At 36.3% G+C, this 25945-nt stretch overlaps 1 protein-coding gene across 4 annotated transcripts in view; it reads right to left on the bottom strand.

Annotated features, from left to right (window-relative positions):
* LOC116730645 (collagen alpha-1(XIV) chain-like) overlaps positions 1-25945 on the bottom strand; it is a 148584-nt gene that overhangs the window by 81231 nt on the left and 41408 nt on the right. For all 4 annotated transcript variants that reach the window (XM_032579995.1, XM_032579996.1, XM_032579998.1 and 1 more), the window contains 8 exons: positions 11344-11502; positions 11153-11272; positions 10059-10223; positions 9151-9312; positions 8797-8966; positions 6115-6241; positions 4628-4773; positions 1900-2029 (listed from right to left, as the gene is read on the bottom strand). In XM_032579995.1, coding sequence (XP_032435886.1) covers positions 1900-2029; positions 4628-4773; positions 6115-6241; positions 8797-8966; positions 9151-9312; positions 10059-10223; positions 11153-11272; positions 11344-11502 — 1179 coding nt within the window. The remainder of the gene's footprint in view (positions 1-1899; positions 2030-4627; positions 4774-6114; positions 6242-8796; positions 8967-9150; positions 9313-10058; positions 10224-11152; positions 11273-11343; positions 11503-25945) is intronic.

The raw sequence follows: 25945 nt of genomic DNA, 5'->3' as shown, positions 1-25945 counted from the left end.
AGGTCATTTGCATCTGCTTTTTACACAACAGTGATCATCAGAGTGCATTATGGCTTAACAATGGAAGAGATGACAGTCCCTCATTTTGTCAAGTCTGTTAGCAAAATGAGGGATGAGAGGCTTCAGGGAGATGTGGGATCTGAATGAAAAGAAGAAATAAGAGCAGATTAAACCTCCATCATGCGGCACCATGACGTATCATGCAGCGTCGTGATGCGTCGGTGACAAGAAATTTAGCTTTTTGATGATTCTAATGATACATCTCAGCAAGGGTGGAAAGAAACCACTCGCATTACTCACTCACATTATTGCAATTAAGCATAATTTGTCTGTACTTTGTACTTTTTTACATTGCTTACCAAACCCAAACTTTTAGTTGAATTTGTTTTGTGTAAGGTAGAAAAAACACCTGAAAATTTATGTAGAGAAGAGTTGAGTAGGAGCTCAAAGATACAAAATAAGGTATTGCTTGAAAAACAACAACAACAAAAAAAACGCTAAAATGGTTAAGGAGATAACCGGACAGCAAATTTAGTTAATAGAGAATGCATGCCTTCTGCCTGGAACAATATCTCACGAGAAGTCAACTGAGAAAGCTGTCAGTCCCTTCCACTGAAAAAACACTACATATATGTAGCTGCAGGACTTGACAAACATTCCCTGACTTAAAGCCACATGCCTCACTCCTTTTTGGAGATGCAATAAAACACAAATTAGTAAGAATGGTAAAGATTTGGAGACAGTTAAACAGGAACAGACTCTAATCAAGGCTCAGGATGGAGAGCCACATGCAGGAAATATCTGGGAGAGAGACAGCTGGACACAGATTTAAGGATAGGAGACTGATAGCTTTCTTTGTTGGTGAAAAATGTAAGTGGCAGAAACGTGACTTGAGCATGACACAGTTTCATGCTCAAGTCAATAAAAAAAAGTCAAATATGGTGGAAATCTAAAGTAAATATCATTACATCTTATTCCACTGATTAGAAAATGTTCAAGTCAAGACTAAAACCTAATCAGGAAAATGTATATGATGCAGCGTTTGGGTTAGAAATTTAGTTTCCTCCAATCAAAGTCCTACAATTCAGATATTTATACAGATCTGAAAACAAGCTAAAATTAGTGAATTCAAGTGTGCTTCATGCATAAACGGAAGTCTCTTCAATAAGTGATTTGATTTCTTTCCAAATGAACAGCAGGCAGCTGCAAGGAAAGTATTAAATGACTCAAGTAGAGTGAGGTGCACCAATGAGAATGAAAGTAATTTGAGATGAAGGTGATAAAAAGCAGTAAGAAACCTTTTATTAAGTAAATTGCATATAGATTACCTGAAGTCTAATTCTTCTATCTTTTACACGATTTTACCTCAAAGTTTTGCAGAAAGACTCATTCAAATTTCTTTACAGAACCACCAAGCCTCTCAATTAAAGCTACAAAAGATATTTTACATACGACGTCCCGAAGTGAGATCTTAATATTCAATAGTAAAGTGGTTTTGCTTTATTTGACATTTTCATTATTTTGATATTTTTGCAGATTAAACTGCTAACATTTTATTGACACAGAAATACACTACTTATATATTCATATTACTTGAATCTTTACTGTTAAGTCACATTAGGAAACTTCTCAAGGCAGTTTGCTGCAATGTATTTTTAGGGGTATCCAATTAAAGAGGCTGAATGCAAGTATATGCTCACTTACTAGCATAGTTAGCCTATCCTACTGAGTCTCAATTTATAATTTATTTTGAAGCTTGTGATTGCAACATAAGCAAGAGGAGTGGAATAAAATGTGAAAAAAACACTAAATACTTTACATTAGCCAACAGAGCATGGACAGTACAGAGGATCTTCAAAGATCTATTGAAGCTTGAAAATCTTCCTGATAGAGACTTACATGTGGTCTGCTGGCTGGTCATGGGATCACTAGCCTCCTCTCCATACATGGCATAAACTGTTACAGTGTATTCAGTGGCTGGAGTTAATCCTTCCAGCTCCACCTCATTTACAGAATCACCCACTTTCACCTGTACGCACACAGACACAGAGCAGAACAGTATGAATGCCTCTATCTGAAAACTAATGCCGTATTTTTCACTCCAACATCTTTTGACTCCAGTTTAAATTGTTCATGTTATCTCTCTGTATCGTATCTATCCAACTGGCCCATACAATTCGAACAAGCATAGGGTCTAGCTGTGAACAAGATATATTTAATGAAATGATTTCAGATACACAGCTCGGTCAGAAAAGCTTCAGGAGACTCAAGGTAAAATGAGACAATGTGAGACTCAGTAAGAAGGTTGAGAACTGAAAACCTTTCAATGCGGCCACCCAGTCACATAATGAAGGCCTTCCAGCTTTTCAAAAAGATGCTTTCAAGGCTGCTGATTCAACATTGAGAGCTGTGAGCGACTAAATTATTATTTTTTTCAAAAGAAAATTGTTAAAACTAAAATGAACCTGTCAATTACAGACCAAAAACGGTTGTTCAGTTGCCTTTTTGTCTACCACCTGCATTCAGATGTAAAAAGTAAATCCAGCTTAATATCCTCATAAAAGATTTCATTTTAAACATGAAAATGCGATGGAAACACTGTATATTCTTTTCATATTCCAAACAGGAAAAAATAAATGATTAAATTTGTCATTAATTAACAGAAGATGGTGGAAAATTATAATAAGGGCATTGAATTATGAGCACTGGCCACATTTTTCTTTTAAAACTTCAGGAAAAATGCTTGCACATTTAGCCTTTCTGTGAATCACTCAACAAATATTTAGTTTCTGAGAACTGCCTTACACCTGTGTTGCATGGAGTCAACAAACTTCTGGAAGCTGTGCAAGAGGTTGATGAATGATTATTTGTTCAACCCACAAGATCAAATATGGCTGTGCACCTTTAGAGTGGGGTGAACACTGCCAGTATAAACTCCGATCACCTCACATGTTTTGTATCTCATTAAAGTATATACCTTATTTCAAACATTGATCTAACTCCAAAATGTAACTAAATATTCTAAAGACTTTTTCTGAATTACTCAGGAAATTTCAGAAAAAAAGCTGTTACATAGTTGATCAGAAATTCTTATATTGAGGAATTGCTGCACAGAAACAATTTCACCTGCCTGGTAAAGTAAAATATAATGGTTTTTAAGGAATCACAAGGTTGTAATTAGCATGTTGTAAACTTTGCTGAAGTTACTTGGAAGGTATAGTTCAGCATTTTTTGAATGGGGTTCACTGAATTATTTTAATATTGCTCTTCCCTGTAAATAACTTATTTTGCTTTTTGGACTTGAAGATTACGTCAAACACCTAATGTGAGATGGGCCAAGACCAAAATGGACTCGAAAAAAGCTGCTATAATGACTGCAATTTGTCTATTTTGCTGCTAAAAAAAATAGTAAACTCCTATGAGTACGCTTTCTCCAATTCCCCATTTTGCTTCACTCTGAATAAAATCTCACTTTCCCTCAGTCTCAAAATCTGTCCTCAAATAAAATCCCAAATCCCAGAAAATGATAAGAGTACAACTTGCATACGCTGAAATCTGCCAAATTTTGGGTTATGACACTAGAACCACAGAGCCAGACTCATCTTGCTTCTGGAACACATCCATTCTCACGCTTAACTCCTTCAGGAATTGTTTTTATTGCCTTACACCTGCAGGGGAAAGGAAAGGCAGGAATAATGAGGTCTAATGGGAAAGGGCGAGTACAACTGGCTGTGCCTTTTCCACCTCTTATCCACCTCTGTCATGTGTGACTCATTTTCCAGAACTGCAGAGAGAGTTCATGATTTTATCATCCTTTTAAAATGATGCTCTGATGTGCTGAAGGAATCACAATCAGCCAGTGATTGCAGAGTGATTACAATTGCAGTCTTTCTGCTTTATTTTCTAACAGTACAAAATGGCATAAGAATTTGCTATACTATTTCACACAATGCACAGAAAAAAAATGAGAGAACAACAATTTCCGGTACCCGTGGCTTATTTCTATGCTGCCATTTTAGAAATGTGTACCTCAATATCTTCGATGAAATTGACTTTTTTAAAATAGAAAATAAAGACAAAATATACAATGTTGCTTTTGCACATAGAATGTACAATTACATTACATTACATGTAATGAAATTGTATTTTCTATGTTTTTTTAATAAAATGTCCCTTTTCCTTTTGTTCACTCTTCCATCAAGTTTTATTTTTTTCTTATACAGTTTTATTTTCTTTCTTTTTCATCTCTCATCTCTCTATGAAGACATGTGATCACTATCGAGTTAGCTGATTGGTGGAGGGTTGATTGCTCAACCAGCAGCTGCATGTTCCTGTGAACCTACCTAGCATATATAGACCACATTATAATAATTAATTCACTTTGAAAATCATGTCTAGTCCAGGTTTTCACAAGGGGTACAACAGGTGAACATTACTCTATCCTAAAAAAGACATTTTAGACATTTACCCTTATCGGACCTGAAAAATGTAGCAGTTTTTAAGTAGACGATAACGGGTAAATGAGACTATAAAAAGTGCAGAATTGCTCTAAGAAATGTGTTGCTTCCATTATTTTGTTTGCTTTATAAATTTTCTCATTTTCACATTTGGTGGACCTGCTGTTTACCTCCTTCTCATCTGCAGCTTCTTGCTCAGTCAGTGGGGCATACAGGATCATGTACCCCGAAGCCCCCGCGGCGATCTTCCAGCGGACCCTCATGGTGCTGTGAGTGATATCGAATAACTCTAGGTTGTTCACTGTGGGCAGTGCCACTGCAAGACAAAGATACAGATCACACTGATAAATTTACCACTTTAAAAAATAACCCACTTTATAAATGTACAGTCAATATGTTGATCAAAATAGAAACCAAATCAGATTTAATGATCACAAATCTGCACATTAAAAACCAATAACGATCCCTCATGGCAATATCCAAATGCCATTAACTGTAGAGCAAGGTCAACCTGTTACTTAATTTTCTTTCTTGACCAGAAGGGAGGAATTTCTCATTTTGATAATTGAGCACCTATTACACAGGATAGATTGCTCTGGTGTGTCAGGATGATGCCTCATGCAACAGTTCTAGAATTAGACTTAAGCAAAACTATTTGCTGAATAGTAGGATAAGCCCTTTTATGCATAATGGAATTCCTACATTACATTTATGGCTCAATTTTAATTTTTAATACTTTTGCATAAGACATAAAGCGGGTGCTGTACCGGTCCATCGTGGTGAAGAGAGTGCTGAGTCAAAAAGCGAAGCTCTCGATTTACCGGTCGATCTACGTTCCCACCCTCCTCTATGATCATGAGCTTTGGGTCATGACCGAAAGAACGAGATCACAGATACAAGCGGCCAAAATGGGTTTTCTCCGTAGGGTGTCTGGGCTCTCCCTTAGAGAGAGGGTGAGAAGCTCGGTCAACCGGGAGGAACTCAGAGTAGAGCCGCTGCTCCTCCACATCAAGAGGAGCCAGTTGAGGCTCGGGCATCTGGTCAGCATGCCTCCTGGATGCCTCCCTGGTGAGGTGTTCCGGGCACGACCCACCGGGAGGAAGCCTCGGGAAAGACCCAAGACACGCTGGAGAGACTATGTTTCCCGGCCGGCCTGGGAACGCCTTGGGATTCCCCCGGAGGAGCTGGAACAAGTGGCTGGGGAGAGAGAAGCCTGGGCCTCCTTTCTTAAGCTTTCTTAAGCGGATAAGCGGAAGAAAATGGATGGCTGGATGGATGGCATAAGACATATGACAGATTTTATTGTGATGATTAGTTTATGTTTAGTTTCTGCAAAGCTAAGTTTAATAATATTGTTTCCCAATTTCCTTTCAATTCCCATAGCAAATGCAGGGGCCTGTTACCAGTGTGGATGAATACAAAGATTTCAAAAGGCTTCAAAACCATTACATTTCTCTATATTATCAGTTCTATTTTAAGCAACAAAAAGATTACACCGAGATAATATATTTATATGGAAGTCTGAAAATTAAGAGTCGGGTTTTTTTTAAATTAGGTGAAAAATAAGTTATTTTCTTCTTAAGCAACTTGATGTAAATATAGTGCAGTCAAAAGTCTTAAAAAGTTATTTTTGTAGGTTGTAACCATAGATGCTTACATGTGGTGGCACTTCCTCTCAGGGCCTCGCTGGCAGAGCTTCGGTAGACGGCAAAAACAGCCACCTGGTACTCAGTGAGGGAGTTCAGATAGGTCAGCTCCACGCTGTTCTCCGTCCCCACGACCACCTGAAAGACAGCCTTAAAATCAGGATCTGGATCTCCAAAGACTGCTTTCCAACCACTAAATAAACAGAAAAAAGTTTCATATTAAGTTTATTTATTGCCATGGCTCCTTGTACTAATCTGTTTTGTCACATTCCCAGTTGTTTTAGGCTTTTTAATTCTTATAAATATGGGCAAGTTTAGGTTAGTAGCTTTTACCACTAATTAGCCTTACTTGAATGTCAATGTCTTATTCTTCACATTTTTCAGTCGAGGTTTCTACCGATGTCCAAAAACATTATCAGGTAAAAATAAAGTCAAAGTCTGAGCCAAAAAACTACAAAAGATTACTAAGTACTCGTATAATAACTATAGAAATTAACAGTTGAAAATAAAAAGGGAGGAAACATTTCAACCAATTATCTTCTCACAAAATAGTTTTAGCTAAAATTTCTTTCTGGTTTTTCATTTTCTTTAGTTGTCCAATAAATTACTTGCAAGAATTTCTAGCTTGCAAACACACCACTTGCCATTACAATTTTTGTTTCCTTTAAGAGATTAAATGAAAAACTGTCAGAGGAGGTGCGATGAAATCAGACACAGCAATTAATAACAGAAAAAATCTAAGAGCGAATCAAGTTTAAAAGCAAACTTAATTAAATCTACTTTTACTATGCGACAGAAAACTTCCGCACATAAAGTAACCAGATAAAAGATGTAAGTGTGCATTGAATAAAACCCCAAACAAGCCTTGGAGCAACTAAAAATTTCCAGTTTATTACCTTATTTGTTTAGCATATTAATGTTTTCAATGTTCCCATCTATGTAGCAGCTGGGACACAAAGGTGGATACAATCTTGTTTACCTCAGTATTAAGAGGCATTTGGTTTTATGATTCCCTAATGGCAAATTCCACATAACAGTCCCCATTTACTATGCAGATCACTCCAAGAAATGAAATTGTTGAGGTGACCCTGAAAGGATTAGCAGAGCGGCTTTAATTAAAAACGCCATAATTAAATCAGCACTTAGGCATTTTATTTGCCTTGTGCTGGGAAATCCCCTGCAAACTAATATCAATTAAGGTGCCTAAAGAAAACACTCTAAGACTTGGGACTTGATACCTAGGGTTTAGTGAACATGGGAGATGTGATAAAAATTATAGTGGTCAAATCATAAATATTTACTGTAGTCAGGTTCCTTTCACAACAGAGACAGGATATTTGACAATCAGATCACTGGTGGCCTTTGTCAGCGCTTGGAGAAGTTTTAGAAATAATCTGAGATGCTTTCCATCATGCATGATTGATTGCTAGAATTCCCTAACTGTTTAAAAAATTCATAAAACTTCAGTAGGGAGGTTGTGGTGGTTTATTATCATGGGGCAATACTGTATATCATGGTCCTGGGTGAGGCATTGAGTAGCAGTGACAGGTTATTCATGAAACGCGGCCCAGGTGCACCAACATAAAGTTGTCATCAGAGAATTTGAAACAGCACAGACCATGAGGTAGTAGTCTCAGACCAAAACTATAACCCTTATTTGTAAAGTTCTTATTTGTGCAGCAGGTTCCACAATTTACATTTAAATAAATGCCAGAAAAGTGCCACGATACAGCAGCTTCCTGTGTGGAGGCATTGTTAGGCACTCGACTTCATGCCCAATAAAAGTGCCAGATGGGGAGAAGAACGCACAACAAAACTGAGGGAAGTTTGGTTTTGCAAAAAGTTTAACTACATTTTTTTCTTACTCTATCAAAGAAAAGTACTTAAAAGTCATTTCACAGAATGTCACTTGACTGCACTGAGTCAAACGCAAAGTTTTTTACGCAAACTGCTTCTTACAAGTGTAATACCTGAGCATGCAAATACATTTTCACAGTTTTATTTTACATACTTAAACTGTTTGGAGATGGAAAACTTCATTAAAAATTCATAACGACATGGATGAGTTATTCTGGTGCTATGTGATATTAGCTTGTCTATATATGTGTCAAGGCAAGTGGCCTAATGTTTACGGCAACATAGTATATATTTCACAAATAGTTATTGCATAGTGCAGTAGAGTGATGACTGTTTTTGTCGCTTGAAATAAATATTTTGTTGATGCATTTGGACAGCCCTGGAGTTCTTGGAGACTGAGAGGTAGTCCTAATCTGGTGTGAAAGAGATATCACTTACAGAGTTTGGAATCAAACATAGTGTAATTGTTCAGGGTGGTATGACATTTCAAGTCATTTTCTTTTTTTTGCTTTTGTGGATTATATTGTTTATGGCCTTGGATCATAGATTTGGAGATAAAACTAAGACAGAAATTTAATCAGTTGCATGAAGACACCCTCTGATAATTCAGATGGATAAAAAAAAAAAAAAATTATAGCTGAGTTCAAGACATGATTATGGAATAATTAAAAAGCTTTGAATATACTATTCAGACTTTGGATCAACCAGGACAATCCTGATGTCATAAAAAACAGGATGCAATTACGTGAATATGTAAAAACAAAAACAAACAAAAAATATATATATATATACAGTACATTCAAAGTTGAAATAAAAATACAGTAGAAACCAAATACTTTTTCTTCTGGTTGTCCTCCACTGGCTGGATAGTACACCACTCGATATTTCTCCACTAGGCCCGGCGCGTGCGTCCATGTAACCCGAAAACTACGAGCTGTTATCTCTGATGTCACGAGATTACGAGGGGGTGCAATAGAGGTGACGGGTGGAGCTGGCTCTCCTCCTCCTGCCAAATATAAAGCCCAAATTAGAAGTGATACATGCAGTGTTCAATTTGTATAAATAATATTAACAAAAATGTAAAAAAAACAACATATATACTGTATATAAAAATGCTTACGCAGTTTGACACTGAATTTAGTTGCTAATACATAACCAATGTGCACTAGGATTTATTAACCGAGTTGAACCTTTTATTTTTTTGTCAAGCTGTTCCACACGGTCACAGACTGTCTTGGTGAGACCTTCCACGATGTCACTCATCACACTGAAGTCTGCCACATTATAGACGTGAGTCTCCTCAGGAGGAGACGCAATGGCCTTCAGCTCGTTTTCATCTGCGTTTTTCACACCTGAAAGAAGAGGAGAGAGGCAGAAATGGAGAGAGGAAAATTTAGACTGTGAGGCAAAAAAAAAACAAAAAACACGAAAGGTGCAGAGGAGAGGTTTCTGATGATGCAACAAAGAGAGGGAAAGAGAGAGAATTTCATTTTACAGATTGGATAAAAATTTTTATTATTGAGTTATTATCAGAAATGTTTGCATAACATGCAACAAATATTTTGTCTAATTTCTACAACAGATGAAAGTCTGAATTTTAAAACTTGTAATTTAGGGAAAAAAAGAACTATCGCACAAATCGCTTATCTACCTTGTATTTTAATGTTCAAGCAAGTGTGGCTTTAAAAAAAGGAGAGGCTTGAAAACATCAGTCTGTAATTAATCTATATAAACTGTTTAACTTAACAAATGTAGTTAATAACAATTTGTTTTAAATATTATTCCAATGTATTGAATATGACTGGTGTCAAAAAGTTCAGTTGCATAGAGTCAGTGCATATGTTGTAGAATACTTTGCATATATATAAAACAGTAACCCAATAAGTATTCTCAGGCTACACTATGCAGACACTCTGTCTGCACTGTTGCTGAAGTGTTTCCAGTGGCAGGGTGTTCCACTCCTTTAATTGAGCTAATGGTTATTCCACTATTCAGGGCTCTCAGGGATTGTACAGAACATTAAGCTCTCATCCCAAAACATTTTTACTTGATATGACAAAGAAAACATACAGTATGAGTTAATACAGAGAGGACATACCAATAGCAAACAGTTCTATCCCAGCATCCTTCAGGCTTTGGGCAGGAGGAATCACATCGTCTTGGGACTTCCCATCAGTGATGAGGATTCCTATTTTTGGAACACCAGGCCGGGACCCAGATTCTACTTTGAAGCTGTTTTCCAGTATAAAGGTGAGAGCCAGACCTGGATTGTTGAGAACAGTACAATGTCAGTGAATAAAAAAGACAAAACAAGATAATCAAAGTAGAAGTTGCAAGTAATAAAATCTGAATAATGGAGTCAATATGTGGTACTGTTTTCATGCAGTAGTACTAGCATTAAAGAACACTGCACTGAGCATTTGCTTGACAAGAGGACATCTAGTGTAAAATGACAAAAACCTTGTGCCAACCAATTATTTTAAATATGCATTATGTACTGGCTTGACAGTTTGATTGTACCCTGAGTTTCCCTCTGAGGTCCTAAGAGAAGCTAAAACATGTCAGAACCAAGGCAGGAGCCACTGTCAGAGATTGTAACTTAACTGGTCTAAAGTGTCGTTATTAGTTTGACAAGTTTTTTTGTCTCCTGAGTTTGATCACATTGTGTGATCAAACTTGGAATAATAGTTCAGAGGTAGCTCACACTGACATCTCTGATTTCTGCACTGAAAATCCAATCTTGGATTGACTGATATATCAATTCAAATTTTTAAGAGGAATACTTATAATTAATACAAACTGTTAACCGCATAATATGTCATCCAATATATACTACACAATAAAGGCAATTTCCATAAAGTAAAAATGCAATTGTAGTCCTTCTAATCTACACTTCTTTTATGCTTCAATGTACTTTTTCATAATTTTCTGCTGCAGAATATCAAATCAATATTAGAAGTCATTTTTTTGTTGTCTTGACCTTCTGATCCACAGTCTCATCCACACAGCAAAGGTTGTTATTGAATCTATAAATACCAACCTGAAATTAACTGCACCAGAGGGAATTTAATAAACCGAGGTAGCAAACTGGCTTGATTCCAGTTCCACCTCTGAATGTCATCTGTTTGCTCATCTGTGTTTGGAAGACTATAATAACCGGAAAGTAGGGTGAGAATTTGCTTGGCAGAATACCTGTCAGTGTGTTTCCTCCTTTATAGGGCAAGTTTTTCACAGCCTCTATCACAGCCTCTTTGGTAGTGTGAGCGTTCAGATGCCACTCAATCCTGGGGTCTCCACTGTATTGAGCAAGTCCTGCATCGGACAATAAAAGATAAGATGTTGTTCAAGCAATAGAAAAAGGAAAAATCCAAAACAATACTCACCAATTCTTGTTTTGTCAAATTCTACAGAAAAGGCATTGACAAGGTTTTCTAGGAAGGCTCGAACCAGCCTAAAGTTAATCCGACCAATACTCCAAGAGCCATCCACCAGAATCACAATGTCGGCTATGGCAGGAGTCTTGCACATGAATCCATCTTCAGCTGACAAAGTGAAAAAAAGAAAGCAAAGGCAAAAGAATTAGTATTTTTAAAGAGAAAAATGGTAATTAAACCCCAAAAGACTTCACGTCAGGCAATGATTGAAATAAAAATTACTGTATATCAAACTTTGATATACCAGTATAGTGCTCACACATGTTGAACCTGCAGAGGTAAAAGTAGGACAATAAGATCTGCAGCTTCTGTCCTAAAGTATTACAAAGTGTTTCATTAATTCTAATTCACTTCAACGCAGGATAATTAAACCCCAGAGGACGAGGCGCTTAGTTTCAGCAGATGAAAAATAACGGCCCACTCTGTTGTTTGTCTCAATAGTTTACTGGGTGATAAAGCAGACCAGGCTCTAATGAGCCAACAGCAGTTAATTTACAAACGCTCATACAGCAAACAGAGAGAGTCGAAGGCCAACAGAATAAGGAAACAGCTCTATTTCAACCAACCATTCCCACATCTCCTTGAAACCTCCTATAGCAGGGATCGCAGTACAGGAGCACCGACTGTTCATGCAAAAACGTGTTGTCTGGTTTTCAGAGCCAGCATGAATCTGATACATAGTTGACCCATTTGCTCCCATGGTTTATCTACTGTATAAATTTGAACTTTTTAGAGCTTTTGCAGCTGTTGGCGCATGATTTCTTACCCTACAGATATTGGAGAATATTTCTTTCAGGTCACAGCATGTTTTAACATTTTGTCAGAGTGGAGCAGGTTATAAGAGTGAGTGATCGGAGGGCTGGCAGGGGCATTCTTCAGCAGTCATTTTATTCAACATTGACAGGAACTTAGTGGGGTATCTCTTCTGGCAAGTCTCAGCAGTGTTGGAATGTGATCATCCTCCCTGATTTGTTTTAAAGGTCTGTGCAGTCATTAAATATATATTTGGTGGGTAGAAGGAAGCAACGACACAGGAAACATACAATCAGGAAGCTGCAGTTGAAAGAATAAAATTTAAAGCTTATGGTGTTTGATGTTGGTTTTATGGAGGAAAAGGACATTGACTTCTTATTGGGAAGGCTTAACGTAGCAATCCAAAAATGCTTCATTTTGCTGTGATTTCGTTGATATTATTTAGTTAATTAAAAATAGGGTTGAAAATGTTCTGAGAATTCTGAAAATCTGAAGTTTTCCATGGAAGTGAATGAGACCTTAAACTTTGGTCCTTTATTGGGTTTTAGATATATTCGGAGAAATATAATTTAGCATATCAGATGTCAAGCAGGTACGCTTTAGTAAATATATGCTATTCCTCAATTATGCAGACATTGTGCACTGTTTACTGAAGGTTTATTGAGGCCATGTCCCTACATGCACTGTGCCTTCCTGAGTTACATAGACAATTTAAAACCCAGGCTTATTGAGTTTACATATTTAAGTCCATTGACTACATAAATTAACATACTATTAATTATATATTTGAGTGCATGATTATAATTATATATAATAAAATAAAATTAGCTAAAACTAACCTAATTTCAGGTTAGCTCCAAACAAATTTCCACAATCCCACTGGAAATGACTTATTTGGAAAAATCCTCAGTTTCCCCAATTTAGCTTTCTATGCAACATTTCCAGTTAAGTTTTAAGAAAAAAATCCCTTCCTTTGATAAATCTAATCTAAATATAGTTTCACGTTTGCTTGCACACAGTGACATTTAAAACTTCTGATGCCCTAATTTGTGTTTTTTTTTAATTTTTTTTTTAGCTTTGACCTTTCTATTTCGATTTTACTCACTTCACTTTAGGAACTCTAAAGCATGATGCTAAAGCACATTTTTCTAGCCTTCTTGCCTTGAGTTTATATTGATATCAGTGTGAATATCCAATTTGGTCAATTTAAAAGGAACTCAATTACAAAGTTGACATTTTAAACTATTTTATACATCTTGTATTAGTGATTACTAACACAGCAGTCTGTATTACATAGAAAAAAAGATCCTTTATGTCAACATTTCCAAAAGCTGTCACACAACAGTAGATAGATAAAACAGAGCAACTTTGCTTTGATCTATTCAATCTTTTTGTCATCTGCTGAAATATGGCTTTACAGCAGAGATATATTTTCAGAATTAAGAAATACTGTCTGCAGTTCTCATACATGTGATAAATATCTATTATCTTTTTAAATGGCTTATGGTAACTATCTACTTCCTCTAACTGATGATAAAAATAAGTCTTTTGACCCTTTTTCTTCTGACTTTTACATCTAAAAGTGTTGTTGCAGCAACATGGTAACACACATGTTGCAATGTTAGCAAAAATCAAATCAAGGAAGATCTGATTTTTTTATTTTCCAGTTGATCAGTCATTGGTTAGTGTAATCAGACAGGAAATTGGACAATTCTGGTCAAAAGTAAAGTCATGCCTACTTCTGTTTACATTCTTCACTTTATCTGCCATATGTCAAACAAGAGGGCCTTGAAGAAGAGACCGAGGGGAGTTGAGAATGCCACTGTAGTGTACATACTATCTTTCAAAGATGTTTCAGAGCTATTTCAGAAACAGGTTCCAAACATCTTTACTCTCCATGAACTTTTTGAATTGCTGCTATTTGGCAAATGGTACCTCAACTTCAAAAGCAGAACCGTTATGCTGTCTAGCTTTCTGCCTCAAACTCTTATAAGGCTTAGCTGCTGCTAAGATGATGCACCTTACATTGTTCACACCAGTTTAATTAAATTGTCAGTCTCAGTTTGTTTCTTTTTATGACTTTTGGTGAAGGTGAGTCGATTTAGTTTCTCCATTACCAATCAGAACAACTGACAAGTAACAGGAGTGGAAAACTTTGACTAAATGAAACCTGACTCCGATGTTAAACACTTCAAGGATTTAACTTTTGTTCTGCATTTCTTTCGAACAGAAGGCCTATGAATTTCACCAGCAAAAAAAAAAAAATAGTCTGACTAAAGTATGCTCTGTTTAATAATGAATTAAGTAAATCCCTGCCTATATATTTGACTGTCTTTAAAAACACTCAAAATTTATAACAATATCCTCTAATCTGAAATATAAAGTTACCAAAAACATAACATGCTTGGGTTAATTCGATTATATGCTGAAATCCTTGCCACCATTTCCTGTTAGAATTTATCAGAAAATGAAGCAACAGAACACCGAAATATCCGTGTAATAACACACAATATCCCTGGATTAAAGATGTTGTCAAGAGGAAGGATTTAAACGAGTTCAATGTCAGAAAGGATGGATTCATTTCAGTCAGTGCAGGAAGCAAAACCAAAAAGTTAGACAGGGATTTAGAGCTTTAGAGCCAGCTCTGTAAAAGACTGGCACCTGGACTGATGGTGAAAGGGTGGAAGAGAGAGGAGGAAGCAAAGGAAGAGCCACAGACACTCATATATTACAGGGTGTAAGTGCAAAAGTATGTCTGTGGTAAATAACAATGCTCTTTCCTTTGGCTTGATTTCCAACTCCTACCCATTTATTATTTCTTATTCTCTGAGAGAATGCCCAACCAGCACCTCTACACTAACACCATAATTAGGCCTATTCTGTTGTGTTAAAAGTGCCGTTTTGGAAGTGTCCTTATTTTGCTTAACTGAAAAAGAAAGTGTGAAATTGGTGAGAGAAAATAGTAATACTTCTTTAGGCACTTTTGGACCAAACAGTTTGAGCAGCTGGGCAAGCTATGCTAATTTGGAGAGAGAGCAAAATATCCCTGAAGAATATACAGCGTTCTGGTTGAATGTGCACTGATATAATTGTGTGATCTAACAACCAGACAATTTTAAACCATGTAATTCATTGGTCACAAACATTTAAATGTCTCATCAATCCATTCAATTCACTTTGAACCAAGATTTTGAAGCTAACATAAGCTGATGCAATGCAACCGAGTTCGTTCAATTGGCTGGCATTTGGAAAGTAGTCTCTCCCAGTGCACCATTTAATTTCCTTGGCCCTGATTGGCTTATTAATATTATCCAAAATCCACTGCAGATAGTTCCCTTGGCTAGTATACCTATACCTGATTTTTATAGCTGCTTCAAAAGTTAAACTATGTTGGGGTTTTGGTCATGAATGTGGAAATAATCGCAGAAGATGAACTGGAAAACTGACCAATCATCCAGTCACTTACTCCACTGCTATCTTCTCCAACTCATCTGGGGTCAACAAGGCATTCCCTACCCTAATCACCAAGGAGATATAATCTCTCCACAGAGTAGTTGGCTTGCCTTCAGGTCTCTTCCCATTAAGACATGTACAGAATTCCTAAGCACTTATTCGGAACACATCTTTACCAGATGACCACACCATCTCAACTGGCTCCTTTGGATGAGGGAGAGAAGCGACTCTACTCAGAATCCAAGGCAAATACCCAATTCCTAAAATATTTTTGAATGACAGGGCATCTAGTCAATTTGCAAAGCACCTTGCAATACTTAAGTTTCTCAATCTGGAGTAGAAGATCATTTCCAACCCCAATCTAAAAACCAAACTGTTAAAATAAAAAGATGCAACTTTCTTAATAAAGTAAAGCCTTGAAGTGATGGATTGCTGAATTACTTCAGCAATTTAACCACCTACATTAGAGCTATCCAGCCCAAGAGTAGGTCACAGCCTGCCGCTACTTCTTGTGAAAATGTTTAATGAATTTATTAACAATAGGATTTATCTGAAACACAAACATGTTGAAAAATGCAATTGATTGGGTCAATTCTGAGAGTTTGATAAAGAGAGTTTTAAACTATTGTCATTGTACCACATATACATTTGAAAGCTGTGACAAATACAAATTTGTTTCAAATTTGATGTTGTAAAGCTAATGAGGAAATGAGTGAGTTAGTTAGGCAAAGGTATTAATTATTATGCTGGCAGCTATATTGATTACCCTCATTTAGGGAACATTCCAACATTAGCAAGTGTGTGCAAAGCTATTGTTAACGTCTTCAGTTTAAATGACACTTTTCAACTTCTCTGTACAGTTGCAAATTGATCCTATGAGATTTAGTGAAAAAATGAAATTTCGAGAGATAAAAACAAAGGGATGTAGAAAAAAAGAGATATGCATGAATAGAAGCAAAGGCAACACGTTTACTGATAGATTCGTAATGAGACAGCTATTAGCAGAAAGGTTCGTCAGGCCGCTTCTTCACAGGTTAAAAAGTCAAAGTTTGAGGCACAACCCGAGACAGTGGATGTCAGGTGCATTAAGCAGAGGACTTGACCTTAGTCACCAAAGTATAAACAACATTTTAATGAGACCTTTGTGTTTACTGGTATTCTTATGCATATTTATGTGAGTAAATGCAGAAAGTGTTCAGTTACCTTTACAGGAAAACTAAAAAAATATTTTTATTGTGTGTTATACAGTAAAAACTGTATATTGTACTCAAGCAATATACTGTCTAGAATATATTTCTATACTCAGTGGCTATGATTGCAACTTATTTGGCATTACTAGCATTGTTATTATTTGCTTAATGCCTGAGGCAGTCTGTATGATTAAAGGATTCTCCACATATACACCCCTTTGCAAAATTATTCATATCTATTCAAATTTTTGGCATTTTGTCACATAAATACAAACATCAAAATACTTTACTATGATTTATATCATAGCTCAGCATGCTGTAGTGTACAATTGTGACATAGAAGTAAAATAAAACATGATATTCAATGTATTTTTCTTTTTACAAATAAAAAATCAGAAAGACGTGCCATCCACTTGAGTTCAACCCACCAGTGTTGATATTTTTGTTAGTTGTGAATCTGGTTCCTTTCGGGGGGTTTTTAAATAGGTGTGTTTGTTCCTTTATCTTCATGATGCTGCTGCTAAATGATGTTTCATAAGCAAAGATCCAAGGCATTCATAGAACAGTTGGATTTCTACTGAGAATGACTAAAACACAGGTGGATTTTATTTACCATTAACAGGTAATGAATGCATTTGGTTACAGTAGATTTTAATTAAACTGCTCATTGCATTCCACATTTCTGAGACATATTTGTTTGAAAAAGTTCAAATCCATGCACAATTTTTTGTTTCACTTCACAGTAATGCATAACTTTGTATTGGTCTACCATAAAAATTCTAATTAAATTAAGCTGCATACATACGTTTCCAACACACTGTAAAGGAGAGCAAGTTTACATTTAAGGTGGGTATAGGAAGAGTTGCAAATGTAAAGTTGATAGCTTTAATGTCAAAGGGTACATACAGTACCTAGGGGCTTGTTCCAAAATATCTATGGAGACACAAGCTGATTTTAAATCATGATTTAAAATGCCATGAAGACAAAAGGTCAGCTCTCTCAGTCTCCATTATTCCACAATGGCAAGAATGCAAGAGAAAGTAATTGGATTTTTAAACTAATCTGGTTGCCACTTGTTTATTTATGTTCATAGCAAGGTTGTTTACATTACTGGTTGGCCAAAAATAAAGCCACTCCACAGATTTAACTAGTAAATAGGTATGAGCCTTCTTTTGGATAACTGCATTGTTGACTATTTTTCAGCTATTATTTAAGGCTTGTCTGATAAAAATCATACTAATGCAAGAGCTGGGTCCATATTTCCTTTGCAGACTATCTGGTTGCCACTGCAGGCTCCCTCTCTACACCAATCCAGTTTGGGGTGTTCAAGAACTGGATCTTAATGAATTGAATTTTGGGAACCTCAGTTTTCCTTTTGGCACATGATGAGGTTCTGTTGAAACTTCCAACAATGGTTAAGCTTCTCTAAGTGTCTGAGGCCATGGTTCTTCTTCATTAGCAGTAGTAAAATTGAGTTGGAGATGGATGGATTGTTTGGGATCTTATCTGACATAATGCGGGCGTGTCACTGTCAAGGAAGGAAAGAGCTAAATCAAAAAGCTAAGCTCTCAATTTACCTGTCAGACAGCATCCCTATCTTTATCAGTGGTCATAAGATGTGGATCTTTATAGAAAAACACAAAATCCTGGATGAAAGCAACTGAAATTAGCTTTAAGCATAGATGACTAGGCTCACTGTTAAAGATAAAAAGCTCTGTCATCTCTGGGGAGCTTTAACTGGAACAGCTGCTCCACTACATCAAAGCACCAGTAGAGGTACTTTAGGGATCTGATCAGAACTCCTCCTGGGTCCCATCGTTTGAAGGTTTTCAAAGCACACCCCACTGGACTGGAAGGAGAACCCAGGACAGATCCAGAACCTGGTAATGCCTTGGGAACACCCAGAAAGAGCAAGAGAGCGTTGCTTTGGAGATGAGTGACTGGGTCTCCATAATGGGCTGCATTTTGGTTATTGTTTTAACAATATGATATTGGGAAATCTTGTGATCGCCATAATAGTAGTAAATAGTACAATCAAGATGGCAGTTACCATATACTGTATATTGCTACTGACTATCAATCTGTGGTGTTTAGCGTTTTGGGCAATGTCATTTTCAGGTGTGAGCATCTGCTGGTGTGAGACCCCGTCCACCTGGCTAAACATTACAGTTGTATTACAAAAGCAAGTTCAAAACACTAGAGCTTAAGATATTACATTTTTTGCCCAAAACTTAATATCTTATAATTCCTTTAGTGTACGCTTGATCATTTATAGCAAAAGATGCAATCGCAGCTAAAACAAATTGTCCAACATCAACATGTGGAAAGCTCAGTAATTTTTGTTTGAATTTACATTAATACAGTGTACAGCTAGTCTACTAATTTCAGATTAATTGATTCATAATTGGATAGTAAAAGATGGTTAATAGAAGACCTTTTAAACAATATTTCAACTAGATGATGCTAAAATTGAACCAAAGGAGTTCTGGGTAAAACATTTTTACAGTTAAAGAAGGATTTTTTTTATTTTAAATGTAAAATGTATATATTGTTGGTATGTTCTCACTTAATTCCTTCTTCATGGTTGGTTTCAAAGTTGAAATAAAAATAACATTTGATAAATAAACAAAATGCTTTATCACTCCTGCGTTTTGAAACATTTTTATCCTAAAGTATTAAAAGTCTCAAGACTAAACATAAAAATCTAAAACATGTTTAACAGCTATTTTCTAAAATATATAATATGCATATAAATAAAGCAAATGTGATATTTACAGAACATGTCAGGAAAATGCACATCAAGCCATTATAAATCTCAGTATTGTAAGTAATCTCTGACCTATAAACACACGCAGTTGGGAGAAATCTGTTTCATATCTCATCATTTCTGTAAATTCTTGATTCTTTTTAATTCTTTTCTTTTTTTTTTACTTATCCAGTGATGTAAATACAACCATTTTGTGTTTTTTGTTTTGTTTCGACACTGCCAACACCTTTGTTCTTGATTCTTTGCATGGCAAACATTACCAACCTCATCAATTTCAATTACCCTTTGGAAGGCATTGCAGGTTTGAAAACTTTTATCCATCATTTTGATCAAATTTGCCATGCCACTTCACTAAAAAATATGCTGCATTTTATGAGGGAAGCTTTACCTTAATGGAAGGCTTTTTTTACTCTTATCTAAAGTTCAAAAAGATGTGCAAATCATGTAGAATTGTAGTGCTGTTTAAAAAATGTTGAACTATGCTAAGCCAGTCTTTAATGCTACAACATTTCTGTCTTAAGTTTACTGCTGCAGGAAATCTGGTTAGAGAACTTTGGCACTTATTGTGACACACTTTGTGCTTTTTTTGAAAAAAAAAAGTAAACCAGACAAAAAACAATGTAGATGTGGGCCAAACAGTTAAGTCACAGGAATTCCACCAGGTCTAAAAATCAAGTACACAAACAGAAAACAGCAGGAGCGAGAGCAAACTGCAATCTGCAGTCCCACTACACTTGAGGTTTCTGACAGAAAATATCAGGAGAACAAAGCAAAGTTACTGTGACTTTCACTGTAACTCTGCATAATTAATTCAGAAAATAACTTCACACTCAGAGAACACGAAGCATTATATTCATAAAGCCTCAGATCACATCTTACAGCTCCACCTTCATTTATTGTAAGATGAAGACATTTGTTATCTGTGAGCAAGCATTTCCGTAATCTGGGTGTCTCTGTCTGTCTCAGAGACATTCTTCTTGACACATAAACTAGAGAAACTAAAAAAACTCATCATAATTTCTCATCAAAACTATAACATTTCAAAACTGTTCCCATATCTGATCTCCAGCTTAGCTGGTTCCTCATTAGGTTGTAAAATGTTTTTGGGGTTATTTTTGGAGGCAGAGAGACATTACTCTTTGCATCTCTATGGAAAATACTTAAATGTAAAATATCTTGTTAATAAGGAAAAAAGAGATGCAAATGGTGGTGTATTTAGTGCACACATAAAAAAAGGAAATATGATTCTTTGTGACATGGTAACTTAGATGAAAAGTGTTAGATCACTGGCGCAATGCAAGAACAGATATGGTTCATTCTGAGTGCTACAAAAAATTATACAGAGACATTTGATGGAAAAAGAAAAACCGAAAATGAACCAACATCAGAGTAGAGAAAAAGTAAAAAAAGAAGCATAAAAAATTGTGATCAAGAAATGCTTCATAAAAGATTGATAAAGGAGTGAAATTTGGACAAAGTAAAATTTGAGAAAAACAAAAAAGAAGAAAAGGGATACAAACACAGGAGAGATAAAAGTCAGAGTTAATATGAGCTTCAGATGTAGGGAAATCTGATATACATGGGAAAATCTGAATGAAAAGAAAAGAAGAAAGATCTACAAGCATGAGAGAAATCTGCAAACTAACAAACTCATTCTGTGCTAAGAAGCCTGTAGGGAAAAGCTCCCTGGAGGAATATTCGGCACACAGAAACAAAGCCTGAACCAAACAAACAAAGAGAAAGTAAAAACTACACCAATAAACAGAAACACAAAGTATTTTCCCATAATGGCAAAAGTACAGAAAGTGCTACACTTCAAGGCACGACAAAAAGAAAAAGATAAAACAAAAATGTCTGACAAGGGCATCTAACGGTCTCAATATATGAAACAGTTTATAAATAAGCTATTTTAAAAATGACATAAGAAAATGCAGTTTGTTGCAGTCAACACAAGCCCTTGGAAACTAGCTCACATTTCAAATAGTCTCAATAATAATGTAATGTGCATTATCTTTCCATCTGTACAGATTTTCTGCTTGTAATGATATGCACTCATTAACAAAGCTCAGGCACAGAAAAGCTCAAATTTTGTTTTTTACGGTTGTGTTTGTGGGAAATCTTCTTTTCCCTTTGTTTCTGTCGTTACATGCGAGTTTACTCCTTTTCTCTCATTGAAGTCTCTTTGATGTTGGCTAAATTTTCTAGAGTCTACAATCATTGGATACTACGAGGAAAAGCACCCTGTTAAACTGTTGTCCTCCTGTTGTAATACCAGATGTCAAAATGTGCACTGAGCGTTGGGCAGTTGGTTGGTATCATACTGAAAACATTTGCTGCTCTGTCTCCCTCTTTCTACCATCTGACTGCCCTCATTTCTCTTTCAAATCTAAATGAGGTTGTCACTGTGTCAAATAGAAGATGATGGAGCTTCAGCTGCTCAGGAACTTCACTGCTTTGCCAGCATTATTGCACCTCTCTACCCTCATCGCAGCTACATACTGCCTCGCTCCTGTTTCAGTTTCACTAAATCAACTTCCTCTCCTTCCCTGGCCTTCCGAGTGCCCTACACAGATGATTTATTGGTTCATCATTCATCTTTATTTGTAGTGTAGCAGATAGACATTCCTGCAGCTGGCAGATCCTGCTGTGTCCGTCTTCCTAATGTGTTTCCCGTTGATGGACTGCGCATGTTGAAAGTGTTCCAGTAGCTCTGCCATGTTTCCAGTCAATTCCAGGCTCATCTATGCCTGTGCATTCATTACTGCATTACCCATGTGGCCTAATTACTTGGACAGGCTTATCTTTGTTAAACATTTGGCCCGTCTTTTTTTTTAAATCACATTTCCACCAAAAAGTCAAGCTAGTGTAATTTGCATGGCCAAAAAAAAACCATATAAAAATGTATATTAAGTGCATCACTTGGAATATTTTATCTAAATGGAAGATTTTTAAATTAGGAAAGCATACTTCCAATCAGTTTTATGTGTATGGCATTCATAGCACTGAACTGGCAGTTCTGAAAGAGTAAGCATTTTAAACCTTTATTCTGCTCCATCATGCCAAACTACATACTAAGTAAGTGGTGCCCAAAGTTAGTTCTTGAGGGCCGGCATCCTGCATGTTTTAGTTCTCTCCCTGGTTTAACGCACCTGGATCCAATGATGGCTCACTAGAATGCCTAAGAAGAACATTGACATGCTGAAAAGATTGTTACTACCATCAGGGAGAGAACTAAAACATGCAGGATGCTGGCCCTCGAGGACCGACTTTGGGCACCCCTGTGCTAAACATATAAATTTTGTTTATACCATGCTTCATTTCTTGCACATATTACAAGTGACCAAAAGAAACTTAAGATCTTTCAATATTTTGTCATTTTTTTAACAAACTCAACTTTGTGACACATTAAAGACTGATTTTAAACTGTTAGAGGCTTTTTCAATAATGTTAAAGAATCTGATTTGAATCTGATAGAGAATCTGTTTAGGGAGCTAAAGATTGGGGTGATGGCAAAACAACCTCTCAACATCAAAAACTTGGACATTTTTTTAGTTTACCCAAATATAAATTATCAAAATATCAGATTAAAGATTGTTCTTGAGCAGTTCCCCATTGCCACCTGACTCAATTCAATTTATTTTTTGACAGCTTTACAAGACATTGACTTTTTCTCCCATTCCACACAGTCACTGTGGGAACATAAACATAGTTTAAGTGTTTAAGCCTTTCATTTATTCATGAAAATGTCCTCAACCTGAAATGAAAATCTTTGTAAATGTTCTCAAATGGAAGTTTTGACTTGCATGAACTTGTTAGACACAGGCAAAAACTTATACTCAATAAATTTGTTTAACATCTAGATACTTGTAAAATGGGTTGGGCTGACTTACATCAACTATGTTTAATTTAGCCCTTTGTGTAATCCATTTACACACACACAGCTACACGCACACACAGATACAAATACATCTATGATGTGTGGAACATTTGACACTTGCTGTGATTTCTCTGCAGCCTATCCTTTCTGGGTGCAGTCCAATTACTGGAGGCCTGAACAAATGGTCCAGGAATTAGACCTCAATAAATAGGTTGCGTCAAGCCTAAAAAGAGTTTATGTGCTCAGTAATTGAAATGTCTTAAATTCAAGCTCCAAAAACAGATTTACTGTTGGCACATTATTTTCAATAAGAATAGGAAAAAATATATATAACAATTTTACAAGCTTGAATGCTGTTCTATATAATTTAATCTTGGTCCTATGGATGTCGCTGACAAATCTTTACAATAATTTATATTAAGAGTTAACTACAAATAACTCAGTCACTCAATCTTGTAAAACAAATAAAATGTGTTATTTCTATTTTGTCCCTAGAACCAGTTTTTTTAAAAACAATAAGGCAGCAAATATACTGTGCCATAATAAAGTAAAAGTAAACTGTTAAAGAAAATAAGAAAATGTAAAATATAACAACCATTGTTAAATTTCTGTTTCACTTTATGATCTCACAGAAGAGACTTTTTTTAAAATAAATGCTGATTAGTCAACTAATCAGGTAATTATTAGACCAACAGATGGACAAACTTACCATTAGTTGCAGCCCTATGCCTGAAAATTACAGATACATTCTCCATCTGCTATCAGGTGCTCTTGCACCTTGTCACATGTAACCATAGCAATGCTGATTTATTAACTTCAATCAAACTATTAGAAGCACAATCAACTAAAGACTGCTTCATTACTTTCTAAAATGTAGGCCTTGCTGACATACTGAGAACTGATTTACACCAATACATGAATCACGTTGCTGGCAATATGATTCAAAGGCCTTGGTCAAAGGCTGGGGACCCCGCCCTTTTTCCCTCACCAAGTGAACTTTTCAAAAGTTGGTTGTGTGTATTTTAGTTTTATGGCTTCTAAAACTAAGCAGCTCACAAGCCTCTTTCTTCACAGACTTGTCTGCAGAAATGTGAAGAACAAATTTTAAAAAGTTAGCAATTCTATACTTATGGGTATAAATACAAACATGCATCCAATTAGGGTAATTTTCGCCTACATCCAGGGGTGCATGTTCCTAAAAGTATAGCAATGGACACATTTATCTATGCAAACTTTGGTCAAATTTTCCAACTATTGAGACGATATTATGATCTGTAGTACTGTAGTGTGACAACACTGTGATTTCCAGTTTGAGAGAAACAAGTTTTTTCTAAGGCTCATCTTAATTTTTCCTCTAATAAGTATGTGGACTTAAGCTTCAGTGATGTAACATGCCCCACCTCCCACTTCTGAACCCAGGTGAGAAGACCAAAACAACAAAAAACCGATGTATCTCAAATGCAAATAGTCTTAAGAGCAATACAAGCAAATATAAAGTCAGCGATTACTCAGCTGGATCACTCAACAATGTGCTTGGACAGTTTGGATTCCTTTTCTTTAAAGACCTCAACACATTTTTATGTACTTATCACAAGTCCACACATGTCTCATGTTAAAGAAGGGGAAGGTAAAGTTCAGCAACCCAAGGCCCCTAAGACAACACATGCTGCCATGGCAACAAATCTAAAAGGCAGTGTTTATCTACATGTCTATTAAAAATGATCAGGGTGTGTGCCATGACAGGTGTGTACTGGAGCTTGCTGCAGCAATCAGGAGCAAATGATACCAGTTTAAAACTCCTTACAGAAAATGGGAAACCTGTTGTTACAGAGCTGATTTGTGATTCCAGTTTTACTCAAACCTGGAGCCTGAGAAACAGATTTTTTTTACATGTACCAATCTGTAAAGTCTCTGTGTGGTCATAGACCTATGTTACGGTCACTGACCTCTAGGGGCTCTCTTTATGAGAGAGCTTCTTCTTTGTGTTTCAGCTCCTCCTGGCTGCCACAGGTGTAATGTGTTGGAGCTCGTCAGCCACCCCATAAAGAGCTCCAAACCTGAGATGTCAGATCCCTTTTCTTTTCCTGGGCCTTGATCTGGTGTGATCATGTCGGTGAACTGACTTTGTTTGAGACTGTGGATAATCTTGCTGTGAGCATTTGTGTGAAGCTTCAAGTGGTTATAATTTTGTTTTTCTTCACCGTGGAAGCTGGTAGGGGTTCTCTGCCATTTTGTTTAACTGTTTTTCTCCTGTTTCTTGGTTAGCCAGGGAGTTCAGGTTTTGTACTTTATTTTCAGTTTCTCTTCTAGAAAGTGTTTTTATTTTATAATTAAAAGGGGGATGTTTTGTTTGTTGTTTTGGCCTTGGAGACCCTGAAGCTTAAAGCTTCCCTGTGCATGTTTATTGTGACTTGGATTTTATGTTGAACTATCAATTAAACTATCTTTATTTTCGACTGAATCCAACTGCTCCAGATATTTTATTTTGTGTTACATCCAGTGCCAGTATTT

Source organism: Xiphophorus hellerii, chromosome 13 (assembly GCF_003331165.1).
Source record: "Xiphophorus hellerii strain 12219 chromosome 13, Xiphophorus_hellerii-4.1, whole genome shotgun sequence".
NCBI lineage: Eukaryota > Metazoa > Chordata > Actinopteri > Cyprinodontiformes > Poeciliidae > Xiphophorus > Xiphophorus hellerii.
The sequence above is the reverse complement of the archived record's forward strand: the minus strand, read 5'-3'. Positions and strand labels throughout refer to the sequence as shown.